At 42.2% G+C, this 17,086-nt stretch overlaps 1 protein-coding gene across 1 annotated transcript in view; it reads left to right on the top strand.

Annotated features, from left to right (window-relative positions):
* LOC310958071 (contactin-associated protein-like 4) overlaps positions 1 to 17,086 on the top strand; it is a gene marked incomplete at both ends in the record, with an annotated part of 111,723 nt that overhangs the window by 70,841 nt on the left and 23,796 nt on the right. Inside the window, 6 exons of the mRNA XM_083928875.1 lie at positions 2,754 to 2,860; positions 5,683 to 5,802; positions 7,685 to 7,885; positions 12,819 to 12,981; positions 14,562 to 14,689; positions 15,193 to 15,363. Of these exons, the coding sequence (XP_083785001.1) occupies positions 2,754 to 2,860; positions 5,683 to 5,802; positions 7,685 to 7,885; positions 12,819 to 12,981; positions 14,562 to 14,689; positions 15,193 to 15,363 (890 nt within the window). The remainder of the gene's footprint in view (positions 1 to 2,753; positions 2,861 to 5,682; positions 5,803 to 7,684; positions 7,886 to 12,818; positions 12,982 to 14,561; positions 14,690 to 15,192; positions 15,364 to 17,086) is intronic.

Raw genomic sequence — 17,086 nt, 5'->3', positions numbered from 1 at the left:
CTAAAATAAATTCAGATGCAAAATACAATGTAGATAAGGGGTTTCTCAGACCTCCCCCTCTGTTAAGTGATGGTTTCTCCACTTTTGCATAGATGGCTTCTTTTACTCCTCTTTCAAACCATCTGTCCTCTCTGTTCAGGATGTGGACATTGTTGTCATCAAAGGAGTGGGCTTTCTCCTTGAGGTGTTAGAGTGACAGCCGAGTCCAGGCCTGAGGAGTTAGCTCTCCTGTGTTGGGCCATGCGTTTATGCAGTGGTTGTTTTGTTTCTCCAATGTAAAGATCTTTGCGTTCCTCGTTGCATTGGACAGCATAAACCAGGTTGCTTTTGTGGTGGTGTGGTGTTCTGTCCTTCGGATGTACTAGTCTCTGTCTGAGTGTGTTACCGGGTTTGAAATACACAGGGATGCAGTGTTTGTTGAAAATCCTCCTGAGTTTCTGCGATACCCCAGCCACATATGGGATGACTATGTTGTTTCTCCTGTTATCTTTTTCTTTCTCAACCACTTTGGTTTTCTTTATGGAAGCAGCTGCCGATTTCACAAAGGTCCAGCTGAGGTAGCCACAAGTTGTGAGGGCGCCTCTCAGGTGCTTGCGTTCTTCCCCTTGGGCCTGTGAGCTGGTGGGTATGTTATCAGCTCTGTGTTGCAGGGTTCTGATAATGCCAAGCTTGTGTTCGAGGGGGTGGTGAAAGTCAAACAGTAGATATTGATCCGTGTGAGTGGGTTTTCTGTATACCCCTATGTGGAGGCTCCTATCATTCTCCCTATGGACGTCAGAGTCTAAGAAAGGGAAACTATTGTCCTTGACTTCTTCTCTGGTGAACTTGATGTTTCTGTCCACTCAGTTTATATGTTCAGTGAAAGTTTGCACCCACTTTTAACCCATGTGTAGTCCACATATTTTAACCCATGTGTAGTCCACATATGTGAACCGATGGCTCAGGGTACTTCTTTTGAAGGAGTTCAAAGCCCGGTGCTCGACGTTTAGATTTGCCACAATACGGGACATAGCCGTGTTACTGTCTGTATTGCACAAATGCAGAAGTTAGTCTGGTTTGAGATTTGTTTGGTAGTTTAAGGAGTTGACCTGCGTCAGCTACTCGCTTCGTAGGGTAAACATTATACCAGGAGTGGGGTTCGAACCCACGTGGGTATTCACCCATTGGGTCTTAAGTCCAACGCCTTAACCACTCTGCCATCCTGGTTGTGTTGGTGATTGTGTATACTAATACATACATATTTGCGTTCCAGTACTAACCACTCAATTTCTACCTTTGAAATGACCCGATCATTGACTTTCATAAATAACGTACCATGACCCTTTGTACAGACTTCAGGCCCATTTGTTTTTCTTTTTCTCTCATTGTATGTATGTTTACATTTCATATGCATTTCCTGAACTCCCCCAGGAGCTTCTAAGCCTCCCACATCCAGTATACAGTAGATCATCTATATGCAGAGTAAGAAAAACACAACATACAGTAGCCTATTTCTAATGTCACAGTTTCAGGTCCCTCTCCTCCCTCCCACACAGGACTGATTTGATGCTGCTAGCAGCGGTATCATACTGTATTTATCTCTAAATAACACAGAGCTTCAGTGAAGTCTCCTGGGAGATGGATACCTTTAAAGAGCTTCTTCAAACAGTATGGCTGCACTTTAAAAGAGCAGCCGGGTTCAATCAGAGAAGATCTGCTGCTGAGAAAAAAGGAAAGGGAAATTTCCAATTCAGCAGAAAACTTTTCCTTTTATATCGAATGAAAGAAACATCTGAAGTGAGAAAGTAATAACATTATTCTGTTTTTCTCTCTGGAGGGAGGTGAAAGGTGTTTCAAATGAATATTCGGCAGAAATCATTTTACATTCAACATGAGACGTTTTTTTTCAGCAACCTCCCACAATTTAAAAAAATGTAAAAATGAAAGACGTTCCTAAATAACCTTGAAGAGCTTTGGCTGAAAGGTTTTTCCCTCTGTGAAAGGAGAAGCTGAATGTTAATTTAATGAAGTAGTTTTGTCTTTGAAAGTGGCGGGTGGAAAACACGGTCCTCCCAATCATCACTATTATATATATACGAAGACAATGCACTGTGGGCTGATGAGAGTTAGAGAGAGAGGTTCTGTCACCCCAGAGTGACCTTTTAGAGCTTTTTAAATGCTCATTAATACCTTCTTTATAAGCATAGTAAGGAAAATGCTATGTATTAGTCTCCTCTAACATTGACTCAATAATTAAAAATCAAAATTTGATGCTGCAGAATGACACATTTTTCTCCCTTCTTAAAACCTGGTTTGTACATTACCCATAATCAGCAAGTGCATTTACATGCAAATTAAAATTCCCGTTAAGGGTGAGTGGTTCGAGCAGTCACCCCGTGTGTAGAGGCTTGAAGATACTCGAGGCAGTGTTCGCAGGTTCAAATCTGATCTATGGTCCTTTGCTACGTGTCTCCTCTCACCACATTTCCTGTCTATCCTTTATAATAAAGGCTTGAAAAACTGCCGTTTATGAAAAAAAAATGTAAATTGGTGTTCTCATAACCCGTTTAACAGATAGCTCCTTTAGTGAGCGGGGTATTCATGCATTTTGACAAAGGTGAACCGGAAATAAAGCTGTATTCCCACCAGCATGTTGGCGTCGCCTACTTGTTGAGTTACAGTTAAATTATGACTTTATATAAAATGCTTGCTCCTCCTGTCAGGAGAACTGTTTTCCAAAATGTGAAGTCATGCTTCATCTCTCTGTCTCTCAGGTGTTCTCCCAGTCGTTGTGAACATGGCGGCAGCTGCAGCCAGTCCTGGACCGTCTTCCACTGTAACTGCTCTGACAGCGGCTACAGAGGAGCGACCTGCCACAGCTGTGAGTTAAACATCAGCACCCAGTATTTAACAGTCTTGGATGTGCATACTGTTTTTTTTTTAACTTATTTATGTCTGATGAAGGGCTGGGCCCGAAACGTCGCACATGGGGAAACACCATTAAAAAAAGCTTCATGGAGCCGACTCTGGTGTGTGGACGCATTGCTTTATCCTTTGTACTTGCTTCTCGGTCCAGCACCCAGTATTTAAAATTTTTGGATGTACGTTCTGTTTTTTTGAACTTTCAAAGATCAGCGCACGACCACCAAACCAGATGAAATACAAATTAGGAATGAGATAGTGTGTCAAACTGAATAATTAAGATTGTTTTCTTTATGTATAATTTAAAATTTAGAAAGAAATTAAATGAGATTAAACATCCTGTTGTATACATAATGCAATAAAACAATGACTAAATAAACAGGACTCAGAAAACATGCAACACAGGCACTGACCAAAGAGACAAAGGTTTCTTAAGTGTCCACTTAAAACCTCTTCACAAAGCTGCTGACACCAACTTTTCATAAGGAATAGGGAGATGTCTTAAGTTATGACAAGGGTGGCTGTGGCTCAGTGGTAGAGTGGATCGTCCTCCATTTGAAAGATCGGTGGTTCGCTCCACATGTTGACACTGAACCCCGAATCGCTTTGTGTGAATGTGTTGTGAATGGTTAGATTAGATGGTATGTAGATGTCCCCTGCCATCTGTGTGAATGTGACAAAAAAGAGCCTGTGATGATTTTACACTGGAATATCACTTCAAGGACCCTGGGGCTCACATAACATCTCAAATTTTTTATCTTGTACAACCTACAAATGTGTATTTCACCTACCAAAAGAGGAAAACCAAGATATTTATACAAACAGGTAATCTTAGGCATGTGTGACCCATATACGTAGAGCACCAACTGTGGCCATAGCTGCACTTTGGCAGTGTTTAGCCAACATTAGACATCCATCCCTTATACTGCTGCCAAGATGAAAGCCTAATGTAATTGATCTGGATCGGTGAATGATGCTGTTTTTTGGGCGATTGCAGCCAAGCTAACCATCTCTCGAGTCTCTTCCATCGCAAACCAGCTGCTGCTAAACTTGGACACTGACACGGGCACACGGACAGAGAAGAGTGAAGTCTCAGCGAGTAGAGCAGATGTAGTAAGATTGCTCGTACCAATGTCTGGAAATTGATGTCAACGAAATTAGCTGGTTTGACCATGGAGATGCGACAGATGGCACACTTGATCGTAGTTGTTGGCTGCATGGGTGACCTCTCACTAGGGACGGCTGCAAGTCCACAATCTCCTCCTCTTGCATTGAGATGGTATTCTGTAGAAACACAGCCCAGGCCTGTCTCTCTTCATGTGTGCATCCAGACAAACAACTATCTGACATTTTGGCTAACTGTGGCTAACTAACACTGAACTGTCATTGGCTGCCCTCCACACATTGAGTGTGGAGGGCAGCTTTGTTTTGCCCTCAAGGTGGGTGTTTCCAAAACCTATGAATGAATAAAAAACTATGGACTCGATTTTGTTTTAGGGCGCACTCACACTGTCCTTCCGCACCGGGCCAAAACAGATTTTTCGGCTAAAGCCTGGTGCGTTTGACCAGTGTGAGTGCACCCGCTCCGCGCATAGCTGCAGACAGCAGGCCGTCCACAGTGTGAGTGAGCCCTTAGCAATCTCACCATGCTCCCAGATCTCAGCAATAACTTTGGCATATTGAACAGAAATTTTGGACAAAACTACAAAACAAATGCATGAACTGGAATCAGCCTTTAAAGAGACCACCTCCTGTGAGCTATATTTGATTTTTGCACCCTTTCTTCCCAGTGGTGGAGGAAACAGTATTATAAAAGCTGTTTGTATTTTTTTGTGAGACTGTAGCCATGACTGCCAAATACTGAATGAATAAATAAAACTGCGGCAGTGAGGTGAGCTTTCGTGAGATCTCCCGTTCTGTGCCGATTCCCTGGAGTCAAATCCTTACAACCAAAACAGGAGAGTTTTCCACGCCGTTGACCTCGGGTCTCATTTTTATTGCTGATGTTTCAGTGGGAAGCTTTTTCCAACCACACTGAGGGAATGTGATGAGTAAAAGGCGTAAAAGAGAGATGAGCAGGTGGGCAGCACGTGTGGGAACCTTAAGATATGGATTTGACTTGAGGGGCTCGGTTGTTTGATTGCGGGAGATGTGTGTGTGTGTGTGTGTGTGTGTGTGTGTGTGTGTGTGTGTGTGTGTGTGTGTGTGTGTGTGTGTGTGTGTGTGTGTGTGTGTGTGTGTGTGTGTGTGTGTGTGTGTGTGTGTGTGTGTGTGTGTGTGTGTGTGTGTGTGTGTGTGTGTGTGTGTGTGTGTGTGTGTGTGTGTGTGTGTGTGTGTGTGTGTGTGTGTGTGTGTGTGTGTGTGTGTGTGTGTGTGTGTGTGTGTGACTCACAGTGACAGAGAGGAAGAGGCAGAGAGGATAAAGGTCTAAAGTTTTATTTATTGAGTCTTTGCACTCTCATCAGTCATTACTCTCCTGTTGGATTAATCTTCACTTTATGGGATACTGCTGTAGAGATAAAACACAAGATGATTTTCTTCACTCGATGAGGTGATGAGATGATGGGACGGTGATTCAGTGCAGTGCATCCCCCATAGTCCCCCACAGTGTGTAGTCTTCATGCCCTCACAGCTCCTGTGTGTGATTCAGTGCAGTGCATCCCCCATAGTCCCCCACAGTGTGTAGTCTTCATCCCCTCACAGCTCCTGTGTGTGTCTACCAGCTGATATGTTGATGTTGATGTGATTCATGTTGAGCTGATGTCATTATTTTCCTCCCAGCTGTGTTCGAACAGTCCTGTGAGGCGTACAAACACAACGGCAACACGTCGGGACATTTTAATATCGACGTGGACGGCAGCGGACCAATCAAACCGCAGCTGGTCTACTGCAACATGACAGGTGACACGCACGTGCACACACACACACACACACACACACACACACACACACACACACACACACACACACACACACACACACACACACACACATACACACACACACTACCCCTCTCCCTCCCATCATCACTCAATGTGTTTTATGATTAACATTTACATAATTGTAAATGATGTTGCTCCTGTCATCGTGCTCTGATTCACTTTATCATCCACCCTCCCTTTTTCTTCACTTTCTCTTCTTTGTAATGTCATTTGTTTGTATGAATAATAAAGGCCCACTGTTTCATTCATTTTGTGTACTTGTATAAATCTTAATAGTGATGATATTTGTTTTGTCCTAGTATCATTTCCCCCTCTGTATCTGTCACACATTCTTTAAAGTTCTGTTCCAAAAATGCTTATTTTATTTCATCTTTATATTGAATTGACTTGACTGTATATATACAGGATAGCTTCGCGATGTATACAGCACATCTTCATTATAGCCCTGTTAGTAGTTACACTGAGAAATAAAATAGTAAGCTAGTCATTGATTTAGACATTCATTAACATAACAGAATATAAAACACACTAGTGTAAGACTCAATTAAAGCAGTTAACAGGCAGGTAAATGATGGCTTTTTAGGTTACACTGCAGATAATTCATCAGAACTGCTTCACTAAGAGAGAACCAGTTTCTCCCAGATCAGTTCTGAAGCAAAAACCAATCTGGAAAATACTGGAAAAGACAAGAAAACTGATACCACGTTCATGCCTGTTCTCTAAATATGGAGCGTAGCTTAGCATAACAACTAGAAATGTAAGGAAACTGCATTCCTGGCTCTCAAAAGTAGAGGTGAATATCAATGAATTTACTATAGAGTGTCAATGAATGAGCTTTAAATGTTCTAGTAGCTGTATTTTTGTGCTAGCTGATGTCCTCTGCTTACAGTCTTTGTATTAAGCTAAGCTAAGTTAACCACTTTCTGGCTGTAGCTTCATATTTAATGAAACGATACAAGAGTCATATCAATCTTTTTATCTAACTCTTGGTTAGACAAATAATAAAACTTTATCCCAAAATGGCAATCATTTAAGTCTTTGTCCTAGTCCTATATAGGAACTAATGGTTGACGGGGAAGCCAGAAGTTGCTTCCATGGGAAACCTCGAAGGGCATTAACCTGCTTATTCCTTGGTCCATTGCCAAATAACATATTTTAAAGACTGTTTTGCAATCAAAATATGAAGTTTTTTTCAAACTATAACTCTGTTTCCCAGCTAATACCTGAGGGTTTGACTATTACCTGAGGAATAATTCACATCCCATAAGGTTCTCCAGTAAATAGGACGAACCTCAGATACGACGTGCAGAAGCTTTTTCTAGTCTGCTCTGCTCATTGAACCCCAACTACTACCAAGTATTATGCTAGCAAGATTCAAAGTAATAACAATGCGTACGGTTGACAAAAAGTAAATATAATTTGCCGGTTTTTTTACGGCAAGATAAGCTAGCTATCTAGCCATGTCATTGTCCCTAAATTAAAATCAAGGTTTTCACAAAAAATTATAATCCATGTGCTCGGCCACAGCCTGGAGTAGTGGGTTGAAAAGAGAATGGGATGTGAATGGGGTTCAGAGGGGCAGTGATTTTATTTTTTTATTTTTTTTGGATTTGAAAAGACAGTTTATGACAGGACTTAGCACGAGGTGTCCTATATCACATTTTTATGGACACCTTGCAGCCAATCAGAATCCAGTATTCATCCACACCATGGTATTAAAATATAGTTTACCTATCTTTGCATGAATGGGCAATGTTGGCAAATGTATATGACAAATGAATAATTAGCAAATGAATCAGAAACAATCATCAGAAATCAATATCCCTCTCTGTCCCCACCAGAGGAAAACACATGGATGGTGATCCAGCACAACAACACAGAGCTCACTAGAGTCCAACCGTCTCCAGGTGTAAACCAGCATTCAGTTCACTTTGACTACTCAACTGAAGAGGAGCAGCTATTGGCCACCATCAGCCAATCAGAGTACTGCGAACAGGAACTGTCCTACCACTGCAGGAAGTCCCGCCTCCTCAACACTCCAGGTAAGGGCCTGCTCAGAAAAGGTTTGCTGGATATATCCTCATGTGTTTTCTTTATGAGGTACAAGTAGAGACATAGAGCTGCTCACCTTGAACAGCTTGGAGCACGGGCATTACCTGCCGAGTCAGGTAGTCAGACAGGTAACTTTAAAAGGAAAAGTTTGATATGTTTTATCTTGTTCACTTTCTGGCAGAGAGCTGAGAAAATGAATACCACTCTTGTGTCTGAACCATGCTACATCTTACATCCATGCTTATCCTAGCGTAGCATAAAGGCTAGAAACAAGGGGGAGCAGCTAGCCTGGCTTTTTCAAAAAGTTGCAGAATCTACAATCACCTGAGGCTCACTAACTAACAGAGAAGGGTCTAGCTGCAGAGCACCAGTTTGTTTTGCCAGATCTATCACAACTTTTGCAGCACCTATGGCATGCGCTGTGTGCCGCTAGAGAGTGTGCTTTGTGTTTCTCTGCATCAAGTGTAGAACGCATATTGAAAATGTTATGTAAATCAGATGACGTTTGTCTGTGGCTGTTGGTAACTTTTGGCATGTGGCTGTCGTCAGGCCTGGACTCTTACCATGCCTGGGACATTTGGTGCAGTTTGGACAATATATGTTGAAGTTAGAGCGACTTCCTGTTCCATGGCGAGAAGCATTTGTTGGTGATTTTAACATTCATGTTGACAAACTTCATGACAAAGGGACTAAATAACTGTATTGAGTCATTAATAACCATGGACTGACTCAGCATGTGACAGAGCCCACACACAACAAAGGTCACACTTGTCATGTCAAAGGGTGTGAGCATTTCTATAGTTGTTTTGATTGATGTTGCTCTTTCTGATCATTCCTGAAGAAAGGTCATCACAAAACATTATATCACAGTAAACACCTGTGGAACATTTATTCAGGCTTTAATCACCACACCCTCCCTCCCCTTGGTCTCAGTAAAGGAGCTTGTTACAAATATCATTGATGTCACTGCACCCTCATGGGTGTCAAACTGATCCAGTAAAGGGTCGCTGTGGCTGCAGGTTTTCATTCCAACCAAGCAAGAACACACCTGACTCGACTTATTCAATCACCTGAACTGTCTTCACACAGTTGATTTGTTGGACCAGGTGTGTTTTTGATTGGTTAGAATGAAAACCTGCAGCCACACGGCCCTTTACTGGATCAGTTTGACACCCATGCGTAAGGTGAAAGTGGTCTCTGGCAAAAAAAAAGTCTCCGTGGAGAAATGCCGCGTTGGTAAGAATAGAAAAGAGTGTTGGAAAGCCGAACGTAGGTGGCGGGAAACAAATTTCCAAGTTCCCTATGACATCTTGAAACTGAGAAATGCATGGTAATCCTTCTCAGACATCATTGCCAAAACAATAATAATGCACTAGTGATGTCCTGTGGGCGCGGATGTGCTGAAGTCATTCAAAGCTGTGGCCTCTACACTTCCTGTTTATTTTTGAATCCTAGAGAAGAAAACATTGTTAAAATCTCCTCACTCGAGTCAAAATGTGATTTTGCTTCATTTTGAGTTTGTGATTATAATTAAATAATGTTTTTATTTTATTTAAATGTATTCATTTTAAACATCCAAAGACACATTGAGGGAGATCCCACATTTTTAATGGGGCCGCTATACAAGAAATGCAAACAAATCAATAGCAGTAAAAGAAAAACACATGGCTATATTCATTCATTCATTCAATCTTCAACCGCTTATCCCGGGGTCGGGGTCGCGGGGGGGGCTGGAGCCAATCCCAGCTGACATCAGGCGCAAGGCGGGGTACACCCTGGACAGGACGCCAGTCTATCGCAGGGCACATAGAGACGAACAGAGACAGACAACCATTCACACCTACGGGCAATTCTTAGAGTAATCAATTCACCTAACACGTGCATGTCTTTGGACTGTGGGAGGAAACCGGAGAACCCGGAGAACCTTCTCGCTGTGAGGCGACAGTGCTAACCACTACACCACCGTGTAGCCCCATGGCTATATTGATCAAATAAATAAATGAATAAAAGCAATGATAGTTGCAGAAATCACAAAAATCTCATCTACCTAACTTCCTAAATCAAAAGTAGATCACTTTTAAAAATTATATCTAATTTTAATCCTTTTAATCTTTTAATCTTACCTCGGGGAGAGCACTCTAGCATTTTGTTTCCTCCCTTTATCCTTAAATACCCCTCAAGTGCACATTCAAATGAGAGAAAACTGTAAACAACAACTTGTTCTTAATTGACTTGTTGTGTTAAATGAAAGTTAATGAAGGCTTGGTGAGCAGACTCTCTTCACCTGGGACTATTTCTCAACCAGAAACAACAAAATCGCCACGCTCTTTGCTACTAATTCAACGTGGTTTCAGGGATTTTCTTTACTTTCACAAATGATTCAGACAAATGGATCATCAGGATTTGCTTAATACCCCCCTCGTTTTGAGTAATGAGTGTTGAGTTGGATCATTGTTGTTTTTGTTGAGTCAGGTGTTTTCATGTGCGTGTATCGACTCAGAGGTGGTGATTATTAGAAACAGAGGGAGAATCACTTTGTTCACCAAGTCCCATTGAATTGGTCTTGGTAGCAGTTAACAGCTGAAACCTTAATTCAAGTCCATATAAAGAAAAAACATAATTCAGTATAAAGTGACATAGCGACACATCAGGGACATGTGTACATTTGATAGTTTAAAGTCATGCCAGCAGTGTGATCCTCTGTAAGTCCATAACTTTGGTCCAGGATGAAGTATCTGATTCAAGATTCAAGAAGCTTTATTTATCCCGAGGGAAATTATTGTGCAACAGTTTTAATACAAAGGTTGGAAAGGATCAGAGTGACAATAAGCATAAACATAAATCAAATCAAAATAAAGCTAACGTCAGATAAATCAAGCAATGAACTAAGTGTGACAGAGTGCAACAGACCTCGTGGTTAAGCGTAGGTTAATACAATATACAACAATACGCGCTGTGCAGTTTAGCAGCAGATTGAAATGAAATAAGTACAAACTAAATAAGTGAGAAGGAGCGATAAGTTATAAGTGTTAAAAATGTTAAAAATGTAGCAGCATGTCCTACAGAACTAAGTGACAGTATGGCACAGTGGAGTGTAGCAGCATTTCGTACTGAAGTCAGTTACAGTAAACCACAGTGAAGTGTAGCAGCATGTCCTAAAGCACAGTAACATTACATCTCAACCATTGTTTGATGGATTGCCATCACATTTGGTTCATGTCCTCTTCAAGATGATTTTTGACAACTTTGGTGATCCACTGACTTATGACCAATACTTTGTTTTAAAGCCAAATACCTTCTAAACTATCCACTCATCTCCTAATTTCCTTCCATGTGTTGTAAATTAGGAGATTAAGTGTTTGATGCTCTGAACTTGGTGGAGGCTGGTGGGAATGTGATTAGTTTAGAAGGTATTTGGCCATAAAACAAAGTATTGGTCATAGGTCAGTGGATTTTGGGTGGGTTCATGTATCGATACTTGCGGCCAAAAAAATCGATACTTTCTGTGGAAACAAAATATATATTTATATCGCAGACTCGCTAAATCGTACAGCCCTAATGGTTAACATAGTACAGTAACCAATCTACCTGCCCAGCCTGTTCTCATTCACTGTTCATACATACAGTATATTGATGTAATGTGCTGTGACTGTAATCCAGGTATTTATTACAGTAAAAATGACGTCCAGAGCAATGAAAGAAATCAGGTGATGTTGTGTAAGAGCATCTGAATCTGCTTAGGGAGGGGGGTCGGGGTGCTGGATGGGTCCCAGAACACACGATTTTCACCCAAAGGTGTTCGTGTCCCAGAAGTACTGAATAAAATCACAACCATTTCCTGATCGTAACCAAATCGTTTTGGTGCATAACATTTAACCGTCGCTTTTTGTTGACATGGTTACGTACCAGTCGCTGTTTCAGTGTCATATTTAGTAACATATCATACAAATTGTTCTGCTGTTACAATTAGTGAAATAATTAATAGACAGAAAAAAGCAATGATGAAACAAATAAACAAAATGATTTCCGGTTATCCAGTGGACATCCACTCCTATTGATTGCAAGGACACATCCTTAAAGTTTCTCCCGTGGAACTACAGAAACTACATAAGCAACTCTTTGGGCGAGCGCTTAATAAAATGATGGATGGAAATAGTGGAAGTGGCCGAAAAGGAAGAATGGGTAGAGAGATAAAAGTTCCATTATAACCCCCCCTGCTGCTCTCTGGGAAAAATAAAGTGCTGACTCAACAGAGACCTTTCCAATCACCTTCTCTCACTCCTCTACACCTACGCACTCCCACAATGCGAAATACATTTTTCACTGTATACTCTCATCGCCTTCCATTCAAAAACAATATATTCAGCATTAAGGCTGGGAGCTGGCAAACATCCCTCAGCTTCAAACAGTGAATTCATCTTGAAAGGCTGAGCGATAGGGACTCTTTCTATTCAACACGGCCCTGTTCATCTCGGGACGCTATACGCAGTACAGTATTTCCATGAAGAGTGCATCTGTGCAACTTTTGTGTTCTGCAAGCGTATTTTGGTTGATTAGGACGGGGGCAAGAGGCTGCAGTTTGGTGCAGTTTGCAAATAATAGTCTCACAAAGTTTTAGACCAAGCTGCATCTCCTCTTGCTCTAGTTTTCCTTTTTATTACATCATATGATTTTAAATTATGCTAGCCAGCATGCACCAGTGAGATTGCATTCATTACCAGAAAGTTTAATGAAACACTCAATAAAACTTCAAAGGTTAATGGTAATACTAACCATTGGATAAGCCGTTCTCCAAGCCCAAAAAAACCCTTATGGCTGTAATCAACTTTTCTTCCATACTGCCAAGAGGGATATTATATATAAACATGACATGGTCAGAGAAGTTAAGGGAGTCTTTTCCGTCTGTGTGTGTGTGTGTTTCAGAGGGCTCTCCGTTCAGCTGGTGGCTCGGGGGTCCCGGTCCCGGTCATGTCCAGACTTATTGGGGCGGAGCTCAGCCAGGCAGCCAGCAGTGTGTCTGTGGCCTGCAGGGCGACTGCGTGGACCCTCAGCACTACTGCAACTGTGACGCTGACCGCTTGGAGTGGTACTGAACTTCATGAGTTTTAATTTTTTGACGCAGTCCATTCTTTGACAATAAATTCAACTTTCATGCTGATAATTATGCACATTTTGGGAAAAACAGGAGGGTTAATCAGGCAGTCAGGTAAATCAGATAGCAGCACCCACAGGCAATGAATAAACAATGTATGAATTTGACTCAGACACAAAAAGAGCAGGATAAAACATAGTTCAATGTAGCTAAATAGAAAAAGGAAAAGCTAAATAAAGGACTTCATCTCATCTCATCTTCATCCGCTTGTCCGGGGTCGGGTCGCGGGGGCAGCAGCTTTAGCAGCGGACCCCAAACTTCCCTTTCCCGGGCCACATTAACCAGCTCTAACTGGGGGATCCCGAGGCGTTCCCAGGCCAGCGTGGAGATCTAATCTCTCCACCTGGTCCTGGGTCTTCCCCGAGGCCTCCTCCCAGCTGGACGTGCCTGGAACACCTCCCTAGGGAGGCACCCAGGGTTCATCCTTACCAGATGATCCTGAACCACCTCAACTGGCTCCTTTCAACGCAAAGGAGCAGCGGCTCTACTCCAAGTTCCTCACGGAGGGCTGAGCTTCTCATCCTCTAAGGGAGACTCCAGCCCCCCTCCGCTTGTACCCGCGACCCCGTTCTTTCGGTCATGATAAATAAAGGACTTAGTAAATATTTTCTCACTTCAGTCAATATGAGCACTGCTGCTCATCACACATACGCTTTGAGCGAAAACCGTAGATATTTTTATATATTCTTGCTATCTTCATTCCATCTCAGTTCTCTATTTCTACCATCTCTCATCATTGATCACATCCTCAGAGGACTGTGAGGATATGCTGTTCGCTTCCAGTCCTCGACAATCCTCACCAGACAAAGAGACTGGCGTGTAGATCAGAGGCGCATGAAACTGAACACGGGCGTAAATGGACAGAGCTGCTCACTCGGATGTCTGTCTGGAGTGCTGTTTTGGAAAAAAGCTTTCACCAAAAGTGGCATAGATGGAGGGTTGAGTGTCAGGATAGCTATGATCTGCCTCACCATTACAATTGTTTTCCGGAAAAACTGCAGAAGACTGCACAGCCGAGGCCAATTAGCATAATTATCAGCATTTATGTCAAAATGGTTAATCAAGTCAAACAGTGTCTATAGATTCCTTTCCTTTGAGTTGTTCCTTCTCTTCTTTACCTCTTTTTATTCTCCTTCTGTCACTTTTCCCTCCTAATTCCACCATTTCTTCTCCTTGTCCTTCTTCTTTTCCATTTCCTCCCCTCTTTCTCCCCCTCCTCCCACTTTATTTTTTTTGGCTTGTCATCTCATTTCCTCATCTCCTCCCATTTTTCCTTCTACTCTTCCTCCTCTTTTGCTCTCTTCCTCTTCTCCGGCACACTTGACCCCTTTGCATCTTCATCTCTTGTCTTCCTTGTTGACCTCTCTTACCCTCTTTTTCTTTCCTGTCTCTTTTCTTCGCCAAATCCTCCTCTCTTCTTCTCCATCTACTTCTTACTCTGTTGCTCCTTCCTCTTCCACCCCTCCATCACTTCCTGTTTCTTCTCGTCTTCCCCTACCCTCCTCTTCCTCCAGGACTGAGGACTCTGGCCTGCTCACCCATGAGGAGAGCCTTCCTGTCAGGTCTCTGTTGCTGGGTGACGTTCAGAGGCCCGGGTCAGAAGCGGCGTACAGGGTGGGGCCGCTCCGTTGTCATGGAGACAGTAAGTCCAGCTCTGCTTGCCTGGTTACACATGATTCAACCGATCAGCCAGTGTTTTTTTAATCAAGCAGCAAATAATAACTTGTTATTTCGGAGAGACTAATTCTTCTCAGGCGTATTATTAATATGGAAATACGGGATTAGGTGTTTAATGTGAAAAATAAATTGGGTGCAGTACCTCAGCATCTAGAAGCTAATTAGCATTAGCAGAACTGTTGCTAATTTGTATTTCCTTTTAAGTTATCACACACTGATACTCACTTCTCATTAAATGCATTATACACTAAAACAGGGCATGCTGTTTTTCCAATTATTCATAATTACAGCCGTTTTATACTACCCCAGTAGATAGATAAATACATTTCGGCATAGCTAATCAAACAGGACCAAATAACAGAAATTATACCGTTGTCTAAGCTGATTAGCCGACTGTGTTGATTCATTTGTTTGCTACATGATTTCCATTTAAAGATCTCGACGGTGAGTTTTTATTGTGTTTCTCAGAGAACTTCTGGAACGCTGCGTTTTTCGACAAGGAGACGTCGTACCTCCACTTCCCCACCTTCCACGGAGAGCTGAGCGCAGATATCTCCTTCCTGTTCAAGACTACGGCCTCATCTGGTGTTTTCCTGGAAAACCTGGGCATCAAAGACTTCATCCGGATCGAACTGAGCTGTGAGTAGGAGCTGAAGGGTTAAGATTTAATCCGGATTAGAGCGATGTGGAAGTCATAATCTGGATCCATGTAAAACCCAGAGGTTAGAGACTTAATCTGTTTCAAACTGTCCTGAAGGATGAATACATCATTATTATTATTATAGTGTGAATACCAGCTGTCTTGACCTTCCTGTCCGGACTTTAACTGTGATTGTTACATAATGTTTAACATTTTACAGAAGCTGGGAAGCCTTTTCAGAAACCGTTGGTACCTGTCTGTTTGGATTTGCTTTATTAGATTTGAGCAGTAGTGAGGATATTGGGAAATCCTGTCTGTCCCAAAGGTGTTGTGTGTATCTATTGGGCATTGTGATGGGTTACCACAAAGTTGGAAACACACCATTGTCTAAACTATCATACTGTACTCTAGCATTAAAGCCCCTGAGAACTTGGTTTTACAGTAAATCGGAAATTTCTGGACAGGACAATTGCTTGGTTCTCAGTATTGCTGCTTGCAGCCTTCTCAAGAATCCCTTATCTGATCGACTTCGTACTCAACACTGCACTCCCTTGGGTCTTCTTCAATACACCTGAAGTCTTCTTCGGGACTTTGTGTCCTTGATGTGATCAGATTTGTCAGCGATGGCCACACAAGCAAACAACTTCCTCATCTGTCGTCACACTTGAAGTCAAATTCTGCTTAAGCCACGGCAACTAGCCCTGTATACAGTGGCCCAGCAGGGACCTTTCACTGCTGCTACACTAGCTTAGCATAAAGTCTGATAGCTGAGGGAAACAACTAGACCGTCTCCATCCTAATACAAACATGTTTAGTGACATTATGAAGAAGTCATATCTCGCACCTTTAACCTGTACATAGGAAACAGACGCATTTCTGTTCAGGGGTGCTACATGCTGCAACATCTGACCAAATGTGAAATATCTATAACACCGTTGATTTTTCTTTGCTTCAGGGTGGGTTTAGTAGCTGAGAATGAGAACTCAACTCTCAGACAATATTGTTTGTTTCAGCTCTTTGTTTTCCGCATAGCATTCAGGCTGTTGCCCACAGTGCATATGAATGATTAAGAAAATGACAGCAATAACCAAGAGGATACTTTTTTACTTTATGGGTACCACAACAATGTAGCTGGGTAAGTGTTATACCTTTACAGCCCCCTTAAAAATTCGGTGGAAATACCCCCAAGGGTATTCTTTATGCTTATGGTTATGCAGCGAGGTCCAACACTCGTGTTTATGGGCAGACATGTTGTCTGATGTTGAGTACATTTTTTATCGATGCCATCCTTAGTTGCCTTTTGAAACACAATCAGCCCTGTTCACCAGTTTTATTTGTGTGTTTTTGTATTGTGCTGCATTTTGCATTTTCTTAGAAATGAGATTTGAAGGGACACAGACGCACACACACACACACACACACACACACAGAATCTAATACAGGGACACTGCTGCACCAACAGCCTCTCTCCTCGGGGAAATCATTGTCAGTGTGGTTGTTCCAGCTCTGAACACTGCAGCTGTTCTGTTGCAAGCTTCCTCAGAGAACAATTTCTAAATGAAGTTACCATATGATGCTGGGATATAGTTTGATCTTGTTCTGTGATCTCAGAGTAAACGTCTTCTCCTTCCAAAACACCAAGCATGAGACACCGGCAGTCTCCAGAATTGACTTCAGCAAGATCTGAGCAAAACACTAGAAAAGGGGGCAACAGTAGAACGC

The sequence above is a fragment of the Echiichthys vipera genome (assembly GCF_963691815.1).
Source record: "Echiichthys vipera genome assembly, chromosome: 15".
Taxonomy (NCBI): Eukaryota; Metazoa; Chordata; class Actinopteri; order Perciformes; family Trachinidae; genus Echiichthys; species Echiichthys vipera.
This window is presented reverse-complemented; position numbering and strand designations above follow the sequence as displayed.